Raw genomic sequence first — 17,168 nt, forward strand, 5'->3', positions numbered from 1 at the left:
TTAGACTCGTATCCAGCTTGAATTCCATTGAGTGGTTTGATATGCATTGTACTCCGTGATTCTGTTGAATGATCCAAAATTGTATCCACTAGGATTCCATTGAGAGGTCCGGAATCCCTTCTACTCTATGATTCCATTGAGTGGTCCAGAATCGTATCCTGGTTTGGATTTCGTTGAGTGGTCTATAATCCCTTTAGTGTCTTGGTTCCATCGAGTGGTCCAGAACTCGATGTTGATGAATTTCGTTGAGTGGTATGAAATCACATCATTTGACTTGCTGGTTCCTTGGATTTGATTTTAGCTTCAGAGATGTAGGCTTCAGTTGAATTGTGTTGCTCTGGCCTTGCATTTCGGTGTATGATATGTGTTATTATTGATGTGATTGTGAAATGATGTTGGTTGTGATTGTTGTCATTATGATTAGACTCGTTGACCAATATAGCTAGAGATTTATGTTCTGCTTCGTCGAATGTTCCTCGTGATGTTACATGCCTATTGTGTGGTATTATGTTGTTAGGACATAGTGATTTATGTGATAATTGTTAAAGTGTAGTGAATGGTAAACTACAAATGGCTTGATCCCTGCTTAGGGTACGTAGGCAGTCTAACGAGGATGTTCGAGGCAACCATAAAGTATACGAAAATGATTAAGCAATTTGAACCTTGAGTGGTGCTTTGTACATATCCCAGGGATGGGGTATGTTAGATATACGGATATTGGTGACGTCACGCGTTGATCTTGGACGTATGTCGGGACCGGGGTGTGACAGTTTAAATTTGCTTTTGTTACCAAAATCTAAACAATAGAAAGTTCAAACCATATTACCCGTTCCTCCATGTCTCTATCCAACATTAATTTGTTGACGCCTCATATCCAATGTAAAATGCATCACTTGTAGCTTCTCCATTGTATTATGTGATAAGAGATGATGCAGCTTCAAAAAACTTTGATAAGATATTCTGTACAAAGGAGAAATGAGACAAATAGATCTAACTACTAAACTAAATTTTACAAAGACGATTAGCAGGCACCAAAATTATTTTTTACACAATGTTATGTTAACTTGCATCATATAAGTTAACATAACATAAAGTCTACATGTTAACTTACATCATATAAAGACGATTAGCAAGAACCATATGCATGTCCTCGTCATTCTTCATAAATTTGCAACTGCAAGAAACAAAGACATACCTATCCACTATCTGTGAACGTTAAACTGTTTGATCTAGTGAAAGAAAGAAAGAAAGAAAAAGTCGGTGAATGGAACCACCATTAATTTCGAAAGCAGAGTGCTCCAACTGCATGGACGATTGGGAGAATCGAAACAACAATCCAAAGCAAACCTGGAAGTCAAGAATTAATCCAAATCAAACAGATATCAGTACTGTTCAGGCAAGAATTTCAATGGGAAGGTCCTTGGCTCGAGCACACAGCTCCCCGAGAAGTTGGCACTTTGGTTGGCTGTCGGGCTCTCATTCGCTTATCGAGCTGCAAGAAAAGGACAAAGTTAGTTCTGAAATGTGCCTTTGTAGGGCCTTAGGTGTAGGCCGTGAGGCTTGCAATCAAAACTAACTAAGTGTTAAGGTGTGTGACTGCTATCTTTGTATGGCAGATGTAGAATGAATGTATTTAAGCCGATTACTTGCCCCCTAAGTTATTCTGACTTCTCATTATCAAAGGATTGTCGTGGATGAGTTAAGTCTACATTAAGTTCTTTTCTATGCCTTGAGAGCAAGGACTTTTATTTATCTTGTATGCTTTAAAGGGTGAAGGTCCAGATCTGATTAAAACATCAGTTTTATTTACTTTTACGATAGTAAAAGTGCTAAGTGAACCAGATCTGAGAGTTAATGGAACTTTGGATCATCAAGAGACCAAAAGTGACTTGCATATATACTGAGGGATACATTATAACTCTAGATCTATAAATGGAAAGGTAAAAACAAAGAGAGTCAGGCAAATTTTCACCTTGTCGGGCAAGGTTAAAACGTCTTGCGGTCTCTTCTTTTGGCATTAACAAAAGGGTTGAGTACTAAAGGGGATGACTGGAAAAAAGTTTGCATATGAGAAATTGATACTACAACATTTAGAAAGAAAAAAAAGAAGGTAGCAGAGCTTTTACATAGACAAAAGATGTCTTTCTACGGGAAATCTAAGGCTAAAAGGGTGCAGAATCTAGACAAAGCGCAACTTTCTGAGTATTTGCTTGGCTGAGAGACAAGTTATATATTTGTTTGTTTGATTGGTTCAGTGTCCTTGTCTCTGGGCCCTCTTGCTCCTTTTATAGACGAATTGGCCCAGTTGTGTTGTTTATGCTATTGCCCGAAAGTAAATGAAGGGTAATGAGTCATCAGCCTTTTTACATGTTTGCCATCCAAAAGCACTTTTGGGCCTAGAGTTGGTGAATTTCCATTGGTTGTCACTTCTTTGTAAGCAACTAGCCTTTGCATTAATGGGGGAGTGCTAAATGGTCTTTGAGATAGATGATTTGGGCTTAGGTGTTGGGTCTCGGGCGAAATCTCCTTCTTGAGCTCTTTTTGGACTTCCCTTCCGAAAGCCTAAAGTTTAAATATTAACCAAGATAAGTACCATGTAAATGATCTTCCAAATCAAATAGATATCCATGGATTCACATACCCTTACAGAAGGGGAGAGGGAGTGATGGGTGTCCCTTTTTCATGATCGCATGTAGTCGAGTTTCCGAGATACACACCCGACGCAAGTTTTGTACCCATCTTTGATGGAAGAATGACGGTTTTTCTGTCCGTGTAAGCGCACCGTGTTGTTGCGAACACTCAAATGTGGAGGACATTTAGGGACGTGCACTTTCTGTGCACTTTCTCAAACCAAAAAGCTCTGGTTTTTTTACAATATTGTCTTCGTAATAAGCTTTTTAAATTTCGATCTCTTATAAACAGAAGGCAATTTTGGTGTTATCGAGAGGGGCAGTTTTGGGGTTTTTGAATGTTTCAACATTTCATTTCATTCAATGAAAATAAAGACTTCCTAATACCACCCACTAACTCATTTGGTTGCAAAAACCTCGCAGCCTTGTTCCGTCCCTCACACTCTGGAGTACGATAGCTTGCACGCCCTGGTGAATAAGCTAAAGCAGGATAACAAGCTGTTGAATGCTGAACGTGATGCTGCCAAGGCGGAATCTGAGGATATGGCCAATGCGCTCAAAGCTGAGAAGGACAAGGTTGCTTTCTTGGAGAAGAAAATTACTGGAACAGATTCTGGCACTAATGAAAGTTCTTGAGAAGTAGTTGAAGTTTCTTTTGTTGGCCTCTCCTAGAAATCCCTTTTGTGATGAGAAGTTAATGGGGATTAGCACTGGCATACAACTAATATTTAAGAATATACTATCGATGAAGGAATCAAGTACTAGTTATATTATTCTAGCAATCGAATTAATCTGGCAATTGAATCGAGTGCCTCCGATGCAGTAATTGTCGCAAAGCTTTTGGGGCTAGAGAAAAAGCTCCACCTTCCGAAGACAAGTCATCCACTAGCTCTTCTCTCCAACAACATCATAATTGAAGACAAGATTATGTTGGTGATAACTGAATGAATCTTGGAAGTCAAGTAACTGCCAGCGGTAATCTTTCATATGTTGGAATGGTCTCCAGGAAAGATTATGAGGAAGCTAAAGGCTGAGATGGGGATGAAGAGGGCTCCGACGATGATTGGAGGATGAAGGAGTGGAGTTTAGTCAGTCAGGAAAAGAGAGAGGAAAGAAAACACATCCTTTATCCGATTCAAGACTTGAGTAAAAATGCCTTGTGACTCATTTGAGATTCCTTTCGTAGGAATCACTTGTGCTCATAAATGCTTTTAATTTAAACATTTATTTTTTTATTAAAATCCAAGTGCTTCATGAAAAAATTACTTCAAAGTGTTTTCTGGACTAGCACACACCAATTGCTTCTTTATGAAGCAATTTTACGACCCAAAAACATTTGAAGTTGTAAGAAACATAGCTAGAAGCACTTTTGATTGTCAGAAAATATATATTATCTTTTACAAAAACATTTACAAACACGCCCTAAATTGGAAAGAGAAAAATGAAATGAAAAGGGAACAAATCAACAAGAATATATATATATATATATATAATAGTGGCTCTATTTTCTTTGCCCTACATCCCTTCAATGATATGCACTAGTATTTAGATAGTTAGATTGAGATTATTAAAATTCAATCATGCAAATCCAGTCGTCCAATGCACTGGTACAGACATGTATGCACCTACATTTCAACAATTAGAATCGGATTATTAAATTCAATTATGACATATTCAACGCACCGATACATTACATATACTAATGCCTGAATGCACAAAAAGAGAGTACTCAAAAATGTAAAACGTTAATAAAAGAAAGAAAAAGAATATTTCTATTGCAAAGCAGAAGGTCTTGGGTGTGGGGTAACCGTGGTTATTTACCTATAACCGTATAGGTTCATACCCGCATAACCATTTACCCGTTAGGTGTTTATAAATGATTAACCATACCAATAACCGTGTACCCATTTAACCATAACCATAACTGTTTACCCATTTAACCATAACTATTTACCCGCTTTTGAACCCGTTTATCATTTTTTTACCCATTTACCATTTTTTTCATCCGTCTACATGTTTTTTTTAACAACTTGAAAATTACAAAATTCGAGGATTTCAAAGGCTCGATAGACGACTAAACATCATAGTCACACACTGCATTTTGTTTCACAACATATACAACATTAACAACGACCCATTTTTTCGACATTTTAGCTCATCAACCATAGAAAACATAATACTTAATCCTATAAAATACAAAGTTAGAAGGCTGCCCATCATAAATTGAACATGTAAAATTCATATCTAGACCCCTTTTTCTCCATTGACAAAAAAAAAGTACGATTATTCTTTAACACGTAATCAATTATATAGAAATTCAAGCTTCATCAATTGCTAAAGCACAAAAATTCATAAAAATATCGCATTTCTTGGAGAAAACCCAATTCATGAAACTTGAAATAATGAGCAATTAAAACCTAGCACCGAATAAGAGTTAAAAAGAAAATTTAAATTTGATGCCCTGTTTGGTTTCTGAGAAAATACAAGAAAATATGAAAACTGAAATCAAAGAGAAACCGATAGAGAGAGGAGGGGAACGCACGAAGACACTTTTCGAGGTAAGAATCTTGAGAGAGAGAGAGAGAGATATGAGCGGCGTAGATGAGAGAGAGGGCGGCGGAGATGAGAGAGAAGGCATCGATGAGGGAGAGATGAGTGGGGATGGGGCGTTTCAGACTTTGGCGGAGAAATTGAAAATTTAAGGTTTTTAATTTTTTGTTATAACCACGGATAATACTCATAACCGATGGATATCCGTTATAACTATGGGTAATACCCATAACCGTCAATTTAAATTTCACGGATAAACGGTTATACCCATAACCGTTTGTTCGTCTAAACGGTTACCCATAACCGTAACCGTAACCACGGTTACCCAAACCCATGAGTATTTTGCCCATCCCTATGTGTGGCCACAATTGATGGTGGACCCCCTCCGTATTCTGTAAGAGGAGAGTGGAACACAATGAGACCGGATGAACAAGAAAAAATCAAGAGACATAAAGTAGGGATGATTTTGTGTGCGTTGGCCCGTATGGCCACCTGGTCTGTTCCTCAGACCTAAGATTTCTCGTTGGAAAGGCCTACAAGAGGAACAGAAAGAGGGGCCAGAGCCCAAATAAGAACAATTAGCAGTTGAATCTTTGATGCTGGTTGCTTGGGGTCCAAGAGAGGAAATAATAGTGTGAAATTGGAAGCGCACATGAGGACCTAAGTATAACTTTTTTTAAACTTAATGATGTGGTAGCATTTCATCACTTAAATAGGGAACAACTTTTGTATTCCACTTTTTAATTTTGTCCGTTGATCCTCTAACGAATCACTAGTAAAAATAATTTATTTCTCATTATTTTTCGAATAAATGTTTTGGGTGTAATGAGAAATGATTAAGACTTAAACCCCAGGTAATGGCTAATGCATTTTTATTTTCCTCGCTTTTGCTTGACCAAGATCATCTTCAACAAGTAGATGACACTTTACCACAATGGTGAAATGCAATAAGATTTTTACACTCTGATGCGGGTTCAAGTCCACCGATCCTCCTATCTCAAATATTTAACAATTTAATTCACTAACATTATCGTTCGTCAAAAAAAAAAAAAATCATCTTCAACAAAACAATCTCCAAAAATGAAAATTCTACAATGCACTGATGTATGTGACACATCACATGACTGAAGAGAAACTTACATGAAATGAGTTTACCGTCATCGTGACGTCTCAATCTAATAATGCATTGTCATGTCTTATGTGATAGTGAACTTGTTTCATATATATGTTCTTTACTTGGTTTTGACATCTAAATCTAGCCGTTTAAATACCATGTGCAAAAAACCATTCCATGCAATGCCACACAAATTGAAAAATGGAGAAAAAATGAAATGAAAATGAGGTGGAACATAGAAAAAATGGTAGCGCTATCCACACATTTCTTGTCTTTCATAAATCTCTCAATTCTCGTCCATCTAATCGAATGAATTAAAAATAATTGACAAAATGTATGGGAAATAAAAAAAATGTCTTTGAATGGCATCACCCAAAAAAAAAATGGTCTCCCTGTTTCTTCTGCTCACCCACATTCCGCTTCTAAAACCCAACCTCGTTTGCCTTCCTTTGGTTTTACTTCGACCTCCCTTGCTCTGACTCTCTCTGCGCCTTCCCAGAGCCGGCCACCACCACCTCCTCAGCCTCCTCAGGTATAAAGCAAATGTTTTCCTCTTTTCAATGGCCTTTTTCGTCTTTGCTCATCTTTTGTTTTTATTTCCCTTGCACTCAAGTTCTTAGCGTGTATCTGAGTTTTGAGTCTGGGCATTTTCTGGGTTTGTGAGCTCAAAGTTGCCGACTTTCTCTTGATTTCTGCATGTTTGCCATGTTTAATGTATCTTTTGACTTAACTTTCCAAGTATTCAGATGCCTCTTCTTCTTCTGGATTATTTGAGTTCTGAATTTCTTAAAAATAAAAAATCAAATAAAAAAGTTGTAAATTTCTTGACATGAGGGGTGACCAAAATAGTTGTCCTGGTGCACCATTTACAGCAATTTTGAAGGAAAATAAAATACCCAAGTGGGAGGAGGAGATAGTCAGATTCATGTCATCTAAGGGATGAATTTTGTTTGCATTACTTGATTTCTTTGTATTCTAATTCTGTTTTCGTTCAGTCACTTAGTATTTCGGTCTAATGAGATTCCTCTTCACTTGTAAGTGAGAGGTTCTAGATTCGATTGTTGCCAAAGGCGAATTTAAACAATATTATTGCTAGCCCATTGTGAGGCTAAGCCTACCCCCTCCCCTTATTGTAGATAATTTCATTTGTTCAACAAAAAAAATTCTGTTTTCCTTGGACGAGGTTTTTGGTGTTACCAATTCAAGTTGGAAATCTGAAATGTACTTCCGGTTCATGTCATTTCTTGGTTGTTTTTCTGTTTTTATTTCCTTGTTCTTGTTTATAAACTGTTCTAACAAACCTGTTTAATTATTTAATGACAGTTAAATTGGTGTTACCCATTGTTCTGCTGCTCTTCGTGTTTGGCCTGCTTGCAGTTTTTAAGCTGTGTAATTCCCAACTGCCAGTGCTTGGACATAAAACTTTCAGTTTTGGAGACTACGAAATTGTAAGCTTTTTGCAGGGAGAACAGCACTGCTACTGAAACTTCTACGTACCCATACGAAACCTGGTAGTGTGCATCCCATGTCTTCAAATCCGTCCAATCAGCCAGAAAGGGTAAAAATGGATTACTTCAGTCAGTCCATATTGGTATTTCACATACCTCAGATGGCCTGTTTGTGTTCTACTTCTTTCAATCACTGTTTTCTTCGAAGGTTAAGTTAACTATTTAAGATCGCACTATCTGCAGAATATGACTGATGATGCAAGGGCTTTGCCCAAGATTATTACTATTTTGAGAGAACCAGGTGCTGCTGAGAGATTTTTGCTAGGCCTACTTGGTCCTGATGATACTAGGATTACGCAGTCATATGATGACGGTGATCTGAGGCAGAATTTAGCCTACCATGCCCTTGCTGTAAGTGATTGTCCTTGAGATTTCATTGCTGTTACTATTTTGTATTGGTTTGAAAATGCTGTAATTTTTCTTGATTATTTCAGGCCTGCCTCCATTTTGCCTTGTGGCTAAGGGAAAATGGGGATTCTTCCTTGGCCCCCTGCAAGGAGCGCGATACAAGAGCACGCATTTCAGAGTTGGAGGAAAGAGTTAGGAACTTTGAGGAGACCGCTGCCAAGGAGGCAGAAAATGAGATTCTGAGGCATCAGGTCAAAAAATATGAGTTGAAGATGAATGGCGTGTTGAAAAATCTTGATCAGCTGAGGAAGAAGACTGAGGCGTGAGATAGGACATGGAAGGAGCACGAGGCCTTGCATCAGGGGAGGGCTACGCATTTAGACGAGGTCTTGAGGCAGCTTCAGGAAGCCAATGCCGACATCGCCAAGCTCACTCAGAGTCGCGATAAAGCCAAGGCACAGGTCGAAGAGCTAACAAGTGCCCTGACTCAGACCAGGCAGCTCTGTGAACAGGCTGAGGTTGGTGTGAAGTCATTTTTGAGGACAGAAAAGACTCCACCTCCAGGAGCTAAGTCAACCACTAGCTATTCTCTCCAGCAACATCCAAGCCCAAGACAGAATGCTGTTAGTGGTAACTCAATGAATCTTGGAAGTCAAGTAACTGCTAGTGTTGCCCCATATGTTGGAGTGGTCTCCGGGAAAGATCACGGAGGAAGCTGAAGGCCGGGATGGGGTTGGAGAGGGCTCCGACGATGCATTGGAGGATGAAGGAGTGGAGTTTAGTCAGTTAGGAAAAGAGAGAAGAAAGAAAACACATCTTCTGCAGATTTTGGAGGTTTTCTTGCCCTTATTGTGAGATCTGCATAGATGTTGACAGTAAAGACAATGAAAATTAATTACTAATTACCACTTAGTTTATATGAAAGTGGATCATATTTTGGTTTGTGATTCTACCTACAAGAATACCCGTTTCGGATTTACAGAACCTACAAGAATACCACGAGGGTCGACTCGAAAGTTCAAAACACGTCATTCTGATAAACCGACTCCAATTCAGCCTCTGTCTGTTGCACAGATAGAATTCCCGTCCAACATGGAATCCTGATTCAACTACTGCACCGCTTGCTGCAGATCATGTTTTGTCCTGATTCAACTACTATTTAATCCACGTGCTCTATTGTAATCCTAGTTCTACATATGTATGACTTGTAATCCTATAAATATCAATGAACATTGCTCGCTCGATTATTGAGTTGAGATTCATAATTACTATCCTTCACATTCAAAGTGAAAATTCTTTTACGCTGGACGTGAAGTTTATCGTTTATCTAGTTTTAAAACTAGGACATGCTTACACTTTGTATACGTGCGAGATTAATTGCTAGAGACTTAAGGGAAGTATTTTTACCAACACATAAAAAATCAGAAAAAGAAGTGGATATCAGTAATTTGACACTTGAAAAACCAGGTATTGGTTCAACTATCCGATTAAGGACTTAATAAACATGCCTAAGGGATCAATTGAGACTACTTATGTAGAAAATACTTGTACCTTTCGTAGTTATCAAATTGAATAGACCTAATAAAAATAAGAGACAAAATTAAATAAGAATACGTAAAAAGAGGTGCTGGACAACTGAGCAGAGGGGGAGTTGAGGGGGAGCGAAAGGTGCAGTTGCACAGGGGCCCCAAATTTGAAGAGGCCCTAAATTTTTGCCATCTAACATCATGTAATAATATTCTATATTCAAAAATTGATTTTGTTAGCACTTTAAAACCGCATTGTGCATTCTTTATAAGAGTATTTTTTTTTCTTTCTAAATATAAAAACTTGGAGTACAATGAGATATTTTGAATGTTAATAATAACATCCTAAAAAATGACAGTTTCTTAATTTTATTATATAACAATGTTATATATTCAAGTGAAACTTTAAAGTTAGAGGTTTGAAGTTTTTTTTCATGTTTGGTTGTTTAAGATAAAACTGCTTTTGATTATTTAGTGAATGTTATGTTTGTAGCTCTTTTTACTTATCATTAAGGACATTTGTAAACATGCAATCAGTGAGTACTAAAGTTTGTTTTGATTTTTTTTTGAACAAACGATAGTATCTACACTAAGGAGGTGAGAGAGGGGCTAAGCCTCACAATGAGCTAACAATAATGTGGTTCAAATTCGTCTTTGGTGAGAATTGAACCTAAGACCTCTCATTTACAAATGAAGAGGAATACTATTAAGCTGTAGTATTAAGTGACTTTGTTTTGATTTAAGTGAATGTTTTATGGTATAAATACATTGTCATACTTTTTTAAAAACTTCAAACTATCTTAAGAAGGGCCTCTTTTATAAATTTCGCACAGGACTCCCAAAATTTCAGAGACGGCCCTACAACTGAGAAGGTGGTAGATACACAACTGTCAACAGTGATATAAATTAACGGCTCTATTTCCTCGGGTCACCATCCCCTAAGTTTTCATAAACCCCACAGCTCTCATTTTCCCCGGGGTTTTCACTTTTTCAAAGTCACACCGATTTTCTAAGTTCTCTACAATCAACTATAATTTTCTCTGCCTCCTCCGATAAAAGGCAAAGATTAGGAATGGGCATAAAGAGCTGAGAAACTCTCTGCCTTTTTTTATTTATTATTTTTGTCTGTAAGTAACTTTCTGATTGGTTCATGTGCATTTTTGTGTTTGTTTTTGTAAAAATCTTGGATTTTTGGGTGTATTTTATAAATTTGTGTGCTTTGGCTATGGTAAGTTACTAGGTTTAGTGGGTTTGACTGAGCTTTCCAAGGTCAGACAATAGGAACAGTTTTCAAGTTAGATTTGCCTTTTTGTTGTAGGCCTATTTGATTGAACGATCTAGGGTTTAGAGAGAGAGGGGGCCGGCCACAATTAGAGAGAAGAGAAATTGATTTAATTGTGAGGTGTGTTTGATTCACCCCATTGTGCCTTTATTTATAGTAGTAGGAAGGGTAAAACCTTTCCCTTTAGGATTTCAATAATTAATAGGTAATCTAATCATAATAGGAATATAAGATACTTTCCCAGATTCCCTAGGATTTACACAATCACATTCCTATTCTAAATATGACTGTAACACTCCCCCTTGAGTGTGTAAATACTCAACAAACCATCGCATTAGATCTTCAGCAGATAAGGTAGAATAGTTGATGAAGTCATCGGCACAACGGGTGATCGCGAGTTTCAAATTTAAGTGAAGTATGCATTTGTAGTAAAATTCACAAAACCTCACTATGGTAAAACCCAAGGCATGGGGAAAACCCATAGACTAAGGAGAAAAGTAAGAAGTATGCATAATGTCTAAAACGAATGTCAAACTGGACGAAGGTAGTAAACTCAATGGAGTATGATCATCCCAGGATGGGTGCCTCATTAAAACCTCATTAGGTAGCAAGAACCCAGCGGCAAAAATGCGCCTAATTATTGGAAAAAGAGTACATTAAGATCATGTGAGTATACTTTTAGATACTTCCCCTGAGTTAGACATAACTTCTAAATAAGAGAACTACAATCAATTCAACTCAGATAATTTATGCATGTCGATTCCTTGGATGAGCTTTTGAAATGTAGACTTGGGCAACGAGATCGGCCAGGTTGTCCTAGGAACAGATTTGCTTGACTTCAATGTTCTGATACTGCTGCTGCTGGTGTAAGTAAAAGAACTTCGGCGCTATGAGATTGGTGTTGTCTCCCTTGATGTATCCATTCTTCAGCTGCTCGATGCATGCTGCATTGTCTTCAAAGATCATTATAGGAAGGTTAACGACTGATGTAAGACCATTAGTGCTTTGAATATGTTCCATAACTTTCTCTCAGCCAAAAGCACTCACGCGATGCTTCATGTAGGGCGAGAATCTCAGCATGGTTAGACGAAGTCACAACTAGCGTTTGCTTGGTAGATCTCCAAGATATAGCGATGTCTTCAACGGTAAAGACATAACCCATTTGAGAACGTGCTCTATGTGGATCAGACAGATATCCATCATCTGCGTAACCAACAAGGTGAGAATCAATCCGAAGGCCATAGGGGGCGGCAACACTTGGAGATTCGCGGGTATAGAACAAACCCAAATTCGTAGTACCTTTGAGGTAGCAGAAAATGTCTTTAACACCATTCCAGTGCCTGCGTGTGGGCGCATTGCTGTATCTAGCCAATAGATTCATAGCGAAGGAGATGTCATGTCTAGTGCACTGAGCCAAGTACAATAAAGCCCCAATTGCACTTAGGTAAGGAACTTCGGGTTCCAAAATCTCTTCCCCATCCCCCTTTGGACGGAAGGGATCTCGTTTAGCATCTAGAGTTCGAATGACCATGGGTGTACTTGAAGGCTTCGCTTTATCCTCATTAAAATGTCGCAACACCTTTTGGGTGTAGTTCAATTGATGTACTAGGATTCCATCTGAACAATGTTCGATTTCTAGGCTTAGACAATATCGAGTTTTCCCAAGATCTTTCATCTCAAATTCCGATTTCAAGTGTGTAACAATTTCCTCAAGTTCTGCGGGAGTCCCAATGAGGTTTATGTCATCGACATAAACTGCAACGATTGCAAATCCAGAATGTGACTTCTTTATGAACACGCATGGGCATAATTCGTTGTTCACATAACCCTGACTTGTCAAATATTCACTCAGACGTTTATACCACATCCGCCCGGATTGTTTTAATCCGTAGAATGACCTCCTCAACCTAATTGAGAGAGTGTTCCGTGGTTTAGAACTATTTGAACCAGTCAACGGAAGTCCTTCTGGAACTTTCATATAAATTTTCGTATCTAGATCCCCATAAAGATACACGGTTACCACGTCTATAAGCTGCATATTCAGTTTTTCAGAAACTACCAAACTGATTAGGTAACGGAACGTTATAACGTCCATTACAGGGGAATACGTCTCCTCGTAATCAATCCATGGGCGTTGAGTGAAGCCTTGTTCTACAAGGCGTGCTTTGTATCACACTATTTCATTCTTCTCATTATGTTTCCTCACGAAAACCCAATTGTAGCCAATGGGCTTCACGTGTGGTGGTGTAGGAATGATTGGTCCAAATACCTTACATTTCACGAGCGAATCAAGCTGGATTGCTTGTTTCCAATTTGACCAATCTGTTCTACGTCAGCATTCATCGACGGAACGTGGTTCAATGTCATCGCTGAGCATGATGTCAGTAGCTACTGAGTATGCGAATGCATCGTCGACGATCATCTCATTTCTATTCTAAACCTCATCCAATACTGTGTAGTGGACCGAAATCTCGCGATTCTCGGTAGGCTGACATGTTTCATCTGAAGTATCACCGTAATCTAGAATAACCTCATGCGTTGGAATGGATAAGTGAGCGATGGTTGGATTCAAACTAGGGTCACTAGTTGGTGCCATTTTCCTCTACCGGGGTTGTGAATCCTTTGAATTAAGGGGTCTGTCACGCTTCAAGGTCGGAGCAGATGATTGGCTAGTCGCCAATGTACCTTACCGCGTGGAGGGTGGGGCCTCCCCATCTTCGGGGACGGTTCAGCCTTCCAAGGCAGGTTGTTGACTTACACGGGGTATATATATCCTTGCAGGTGTGTTTGCAGTGGGTATGTGTGATCTTGTCACCTTTGCTTGGTCATTAAAAGCATCCGGCATGCTTTGAGCAATGCTCTGAAGATCTATAATTCGACGCACCTCAGTTTCAGACTGGGCAGTGCGGGGATCTAAATGAGACATAGTGGGAGCATACCATGACAATTCGCGGCGTTCTACGAGAACGTTAGCATGCTTATCTCCCCCTAACGACGGGAAGATTGTCTCATCAAAGTGACAATCCGTAAAATGTACGGTAAAGAGATCTCCTGTCAAGGGTGAGCTATTGGCACATAAATCGAGCACCCAAAAACCCGTAAATGCGAGATGTCAGGCTCATATCTAGTGACCAACTGTAACGGTGAATATGGTTGGGTAGTGGTGGGCCTCAGGCGAACCAACATAGCTACGTGCAATATTGCATAGCCCCAGGCAAATACCGGCATTTTGGTTCTCATAACTAAAGTCCGAGCTATCAATTGAAGGCGCTTTATGAAAGCTTCTGCCAGGCCATTTTGGGTGTGAACATGGGGCACATGATGTTCCACATTAATTCCTACTGACATGCAATAATCGTCAAAAGTCTGTGACGTAAACTCTCTAGCATTATCCAGTTGAATCGACTTGATCGGATAATCAGGGTGGTGAGCCCTTAGCTTAATGATTTGAGCTAGGAGTTTAGCAAATGCTGCGCTGCGTGTGGACAACAAGCAAACATGTGACCATCTTGTCGATGCATCAACCAACACCATAAAATATTTAAATGGTCTGCATGTTGGTTGGATTGTTCCACAAATGTCCCCTTGAATCATCTAAAGAAATTTAGAAGGGCCGTGAATAATCTTTGTATATGAGGGTTGAGTATTCAACTTCCCTAAAGAACACACTTTGCATGGTGGGAGTCCAACATAGGGATGTAACTTATGCCTGTGTGAAGATTTGAGGATACGGCTCATCATGTCAGGTCTAGGATGTCCCAAACGATCATGCCAAAGCAACAAAGTGTTCGGGAACTTAGGCATAGGGCCAGCCACACTATGAGCTTCTATGCCGCGAATGGTTGTGATGTACAACCCACTCGGGAAGTGTTCCAACTTCTCGTGAATATGCTTATAGCCATATTCATATGAAGTGATACAAAGAAATTCAGAACCATGATCTTCAGTGGTTTCAAGATGATATTTATTATCTCGAATATCTCTAAAACTCAGCAACGTTCTTCCGGAACGTGGTGAATAGAGTGCCTCCTTAATGGTTAGAATTGTACCATTAGACAACATGATACGTGCCTTTGTGTATCCTTCAATCAGGTTGGATGGGCCTGAAAGAGTTGTCAAATGAGCTTTCTTGGGTATTAAGTTAGTAAAATAGTGTCATTCACGCAAGATGGTATGCGTGGTTGCACTATCTGCCAGACAACTAACTTCCTCGCTAGACATACCTAGAAATAAATTGATTGAATTGGTCATATGTATAAATATAAGTCGATTCATTCAATTAAGCAATTTGAGAAAATAATATCCATTCAAATAACAATCCATAATTCAAAACAAACAAAAACCAAACAAATTATTCCAAATACATAGAAAAATTGTTCAAAATTAAACCATAAACCTAGCAAAATAGGGGGAGGTAAGGCTGGCCACTCCTAATGGGTTCAGCCACTAGGGGTAAACACCCTAAAAACATGTCTTATTTATTCATCCATAGGTGCTGACGCCTCTTGAAAATCCGATATCTCCATTGATGTAGTTGCATCTTTTGGATGATCCACATATGCAAAGTTAGACTCATGACGAGAATGATATTTGGTAATAGCCTCAGGGGAAGCTCGGCATACTCGTGACCAATGATCCCTTGATCCACAGCGATAGTACATATCCAATTAAGTAGAAACAGCCTGAACGGGAGCTTTGCCCTTGTTCTTGAAGTTTGGGACCTTAGGGGCAAGTGGTGGACGCTGCTGGGTTACATTTCTTCCCTTAGGTGCGGCACTTTGCTGACCTTGGGCCCGTGGTTGGGCTTGCTGCCCATTGCCACGGCCACGATGGTTCTTTTGTCGTTTATGGCTGCTAGAATAGGTCGCATGCGCTTCAGGCGCGACGTTCAAGCCAGTGGGTCGAGCTTGATGATTCTTCATCAAAAGTTGGTTCTGTTTTTCCGTGAGAAGTAAAACAGAGATTAAATCCAAAAACTTGGTGAATTTTTGTGCCCTATATTGTTGCTACATGACAATATTGGTGGCATAGAAGGTCAGATAGGTCTTCTTCAGGAGATCTGATTCGGTTAGTTCCACTTTGTAGAATTTCAACAAAGAACATATTCTACAAACTTTGGAGCTGTATTCATTCACGGACTTAAAGTTCTGGAAGCGATGATGTTGCCAGTCGTGTCTTGCTTCAGGCAAGTATATGTCTTTCTGGTAATCGAAACGGTCGGCCAGAGCAAGCCAGAGGGTGTATGGGTTTTCCTCAGCGAGATACTCAGTCTGCAGTGCATCATGAATGTGTCTTCGGATGAAGATCATTGCAATAGCTTTCTGAGCTTCGTTAACAGGTTTGTCGGCGATAGGTGCCTCAATGATGGCTTTAATACCCTTTGCAGTAAGATGGAGCTTCACGTCTTGAACCCATTTCAGATAGTTTCTTCCAGAGATTTCTAGAGCGGAGAAATCGAGCTTGTTCAAGTTCGACATGTCCCTAAAACGGAGGGAGAGAATGTGATTAGTCATATGGTAAGCCATAGACATATATCATAAAACATTCAGGTTCTATAGACATGTAGTGGTTTAATTTATGCATGAAAACTACGGGTTTCATGTGGTATGTTTTGAATGAAAACTTTGGGTTTCGAAGACACTAAATTGGAAACTACAGGTTCAATTTAGTTTTTTGAACAATTAGTTTATAATGAGAGGTTCCAGCAAGAAACACAGAATGCAATATACCAATTTAGATGTAGTGGATTTGAGGTTTGATGCGAAAATTAACTTAACACACAAATTTAACCCTCTTTTGACAATTGTAGTACAAGTATAAGTAGGGATCGTTCTGGATCGGGGATTAGAAGGGCTTGCTAATAACCTCTAAACTGATTCAAAAACATAAAACTAAATTTAAAAACACTTAACAAGACTCACAAGACTCAAAGCAAACTTAAAATACTCAAAACAGCTTAAAACAAATAAATAAATTTAAACTAGACACTAGGAATGACTTTGGACGAAAATTGACTTTTACTTGAATCAAAACATTTAAAAACACAAATTAAAACAAATTCTAACTAATTAGACACTCTAAAGTAAAGGGGGATTGAGTTTTGGATGAAGTTGAAACAAACAAACAAGTATGAAAAACTAGACAGATTGTAAAACAAATTTGAGAAATAAGATGATGGATGGGATAGCTAGAGGCTTTTTCTCCACACAT

General features: G+C 38.9%; 2 protein-coding genes across 2 annotated transcripts; one reads left to right on the forward strand and one right to left on the reverse strand.

The window, feature by feature from the left end:
• Positions 1-6,697: 6,697 nt before the first annotated feature.
• LOC139188369 (uncharacterized) lies at positions 6,698-9,415 on the forward strand. Its single transcript, XM_070805674.1, has 3 exons — positions 6,698-6,826; positions 7,618-8,153; positions 8,237-9,415. The coding sequence occupies exons 2-3, from the start codon at positions 7,989-7,991 to the stop codon at positions 8,474-8,476; spliced, it is 405 nt and encodes a 134-aa protein (XP_070661775.1). The 5' UTR covers positions 6,698-6,826; positions 7,618-7,988; the 3' UTR covers positions 8,477-9,415.
• Positions 9,416-15,964: 6,549 nt separating this feature from the next.
• LOC139188647 (uncharacterized) lies at positions 15,965-16,435 on the reverse strand. Its single transcript, XM_070806289.1, has one exon. The coding sequence runs from the start codon at positions 16,433-16,435 to the stop codon at positions 15,965-15,967; it is 471 nt and encodes a 156-aa protein (XP_070662390.1).
• Between the last annotated feature and the right edge of the window lie 733 nt (positions 16,436-17,168).

This window comes from Malus domestica, chromosome 10 (assembly GCF_042453785.1).
Source record: "Malus domestica chromosome 10, GDT2T_hap1".
Classification (NCBI taxonomy): domain Eukaryota; kingdom Viridiplantae; phylum Streptophyta; class Magnoliopsida; order Rosales; family Rosaceae; genus Malus; species Malus domestica.

Coding starts and splice junctions, on each gene's coding strand:
- LOC139188369 (XM_070805674.1), top strand. CDS start 7,989: ATGACTGATGATGCAAGGGCTTTGCCCAAGATTATTACTATTTTGAGA. Junction 8,154..8,236: donor TAGCCTACCATGCCCTTGCT/GTAAGTGATTGT, acceptor TGATTATTTCAG/GCCTGCCTCCATTTTGCCTT.
- LOC139188647 (XM_070806289.1), bottom strand. CDS start 16,435: ATGTCGAACTTGAACAAGCTCGATTTCTCCGCTCTAGAAATCTCTGGA.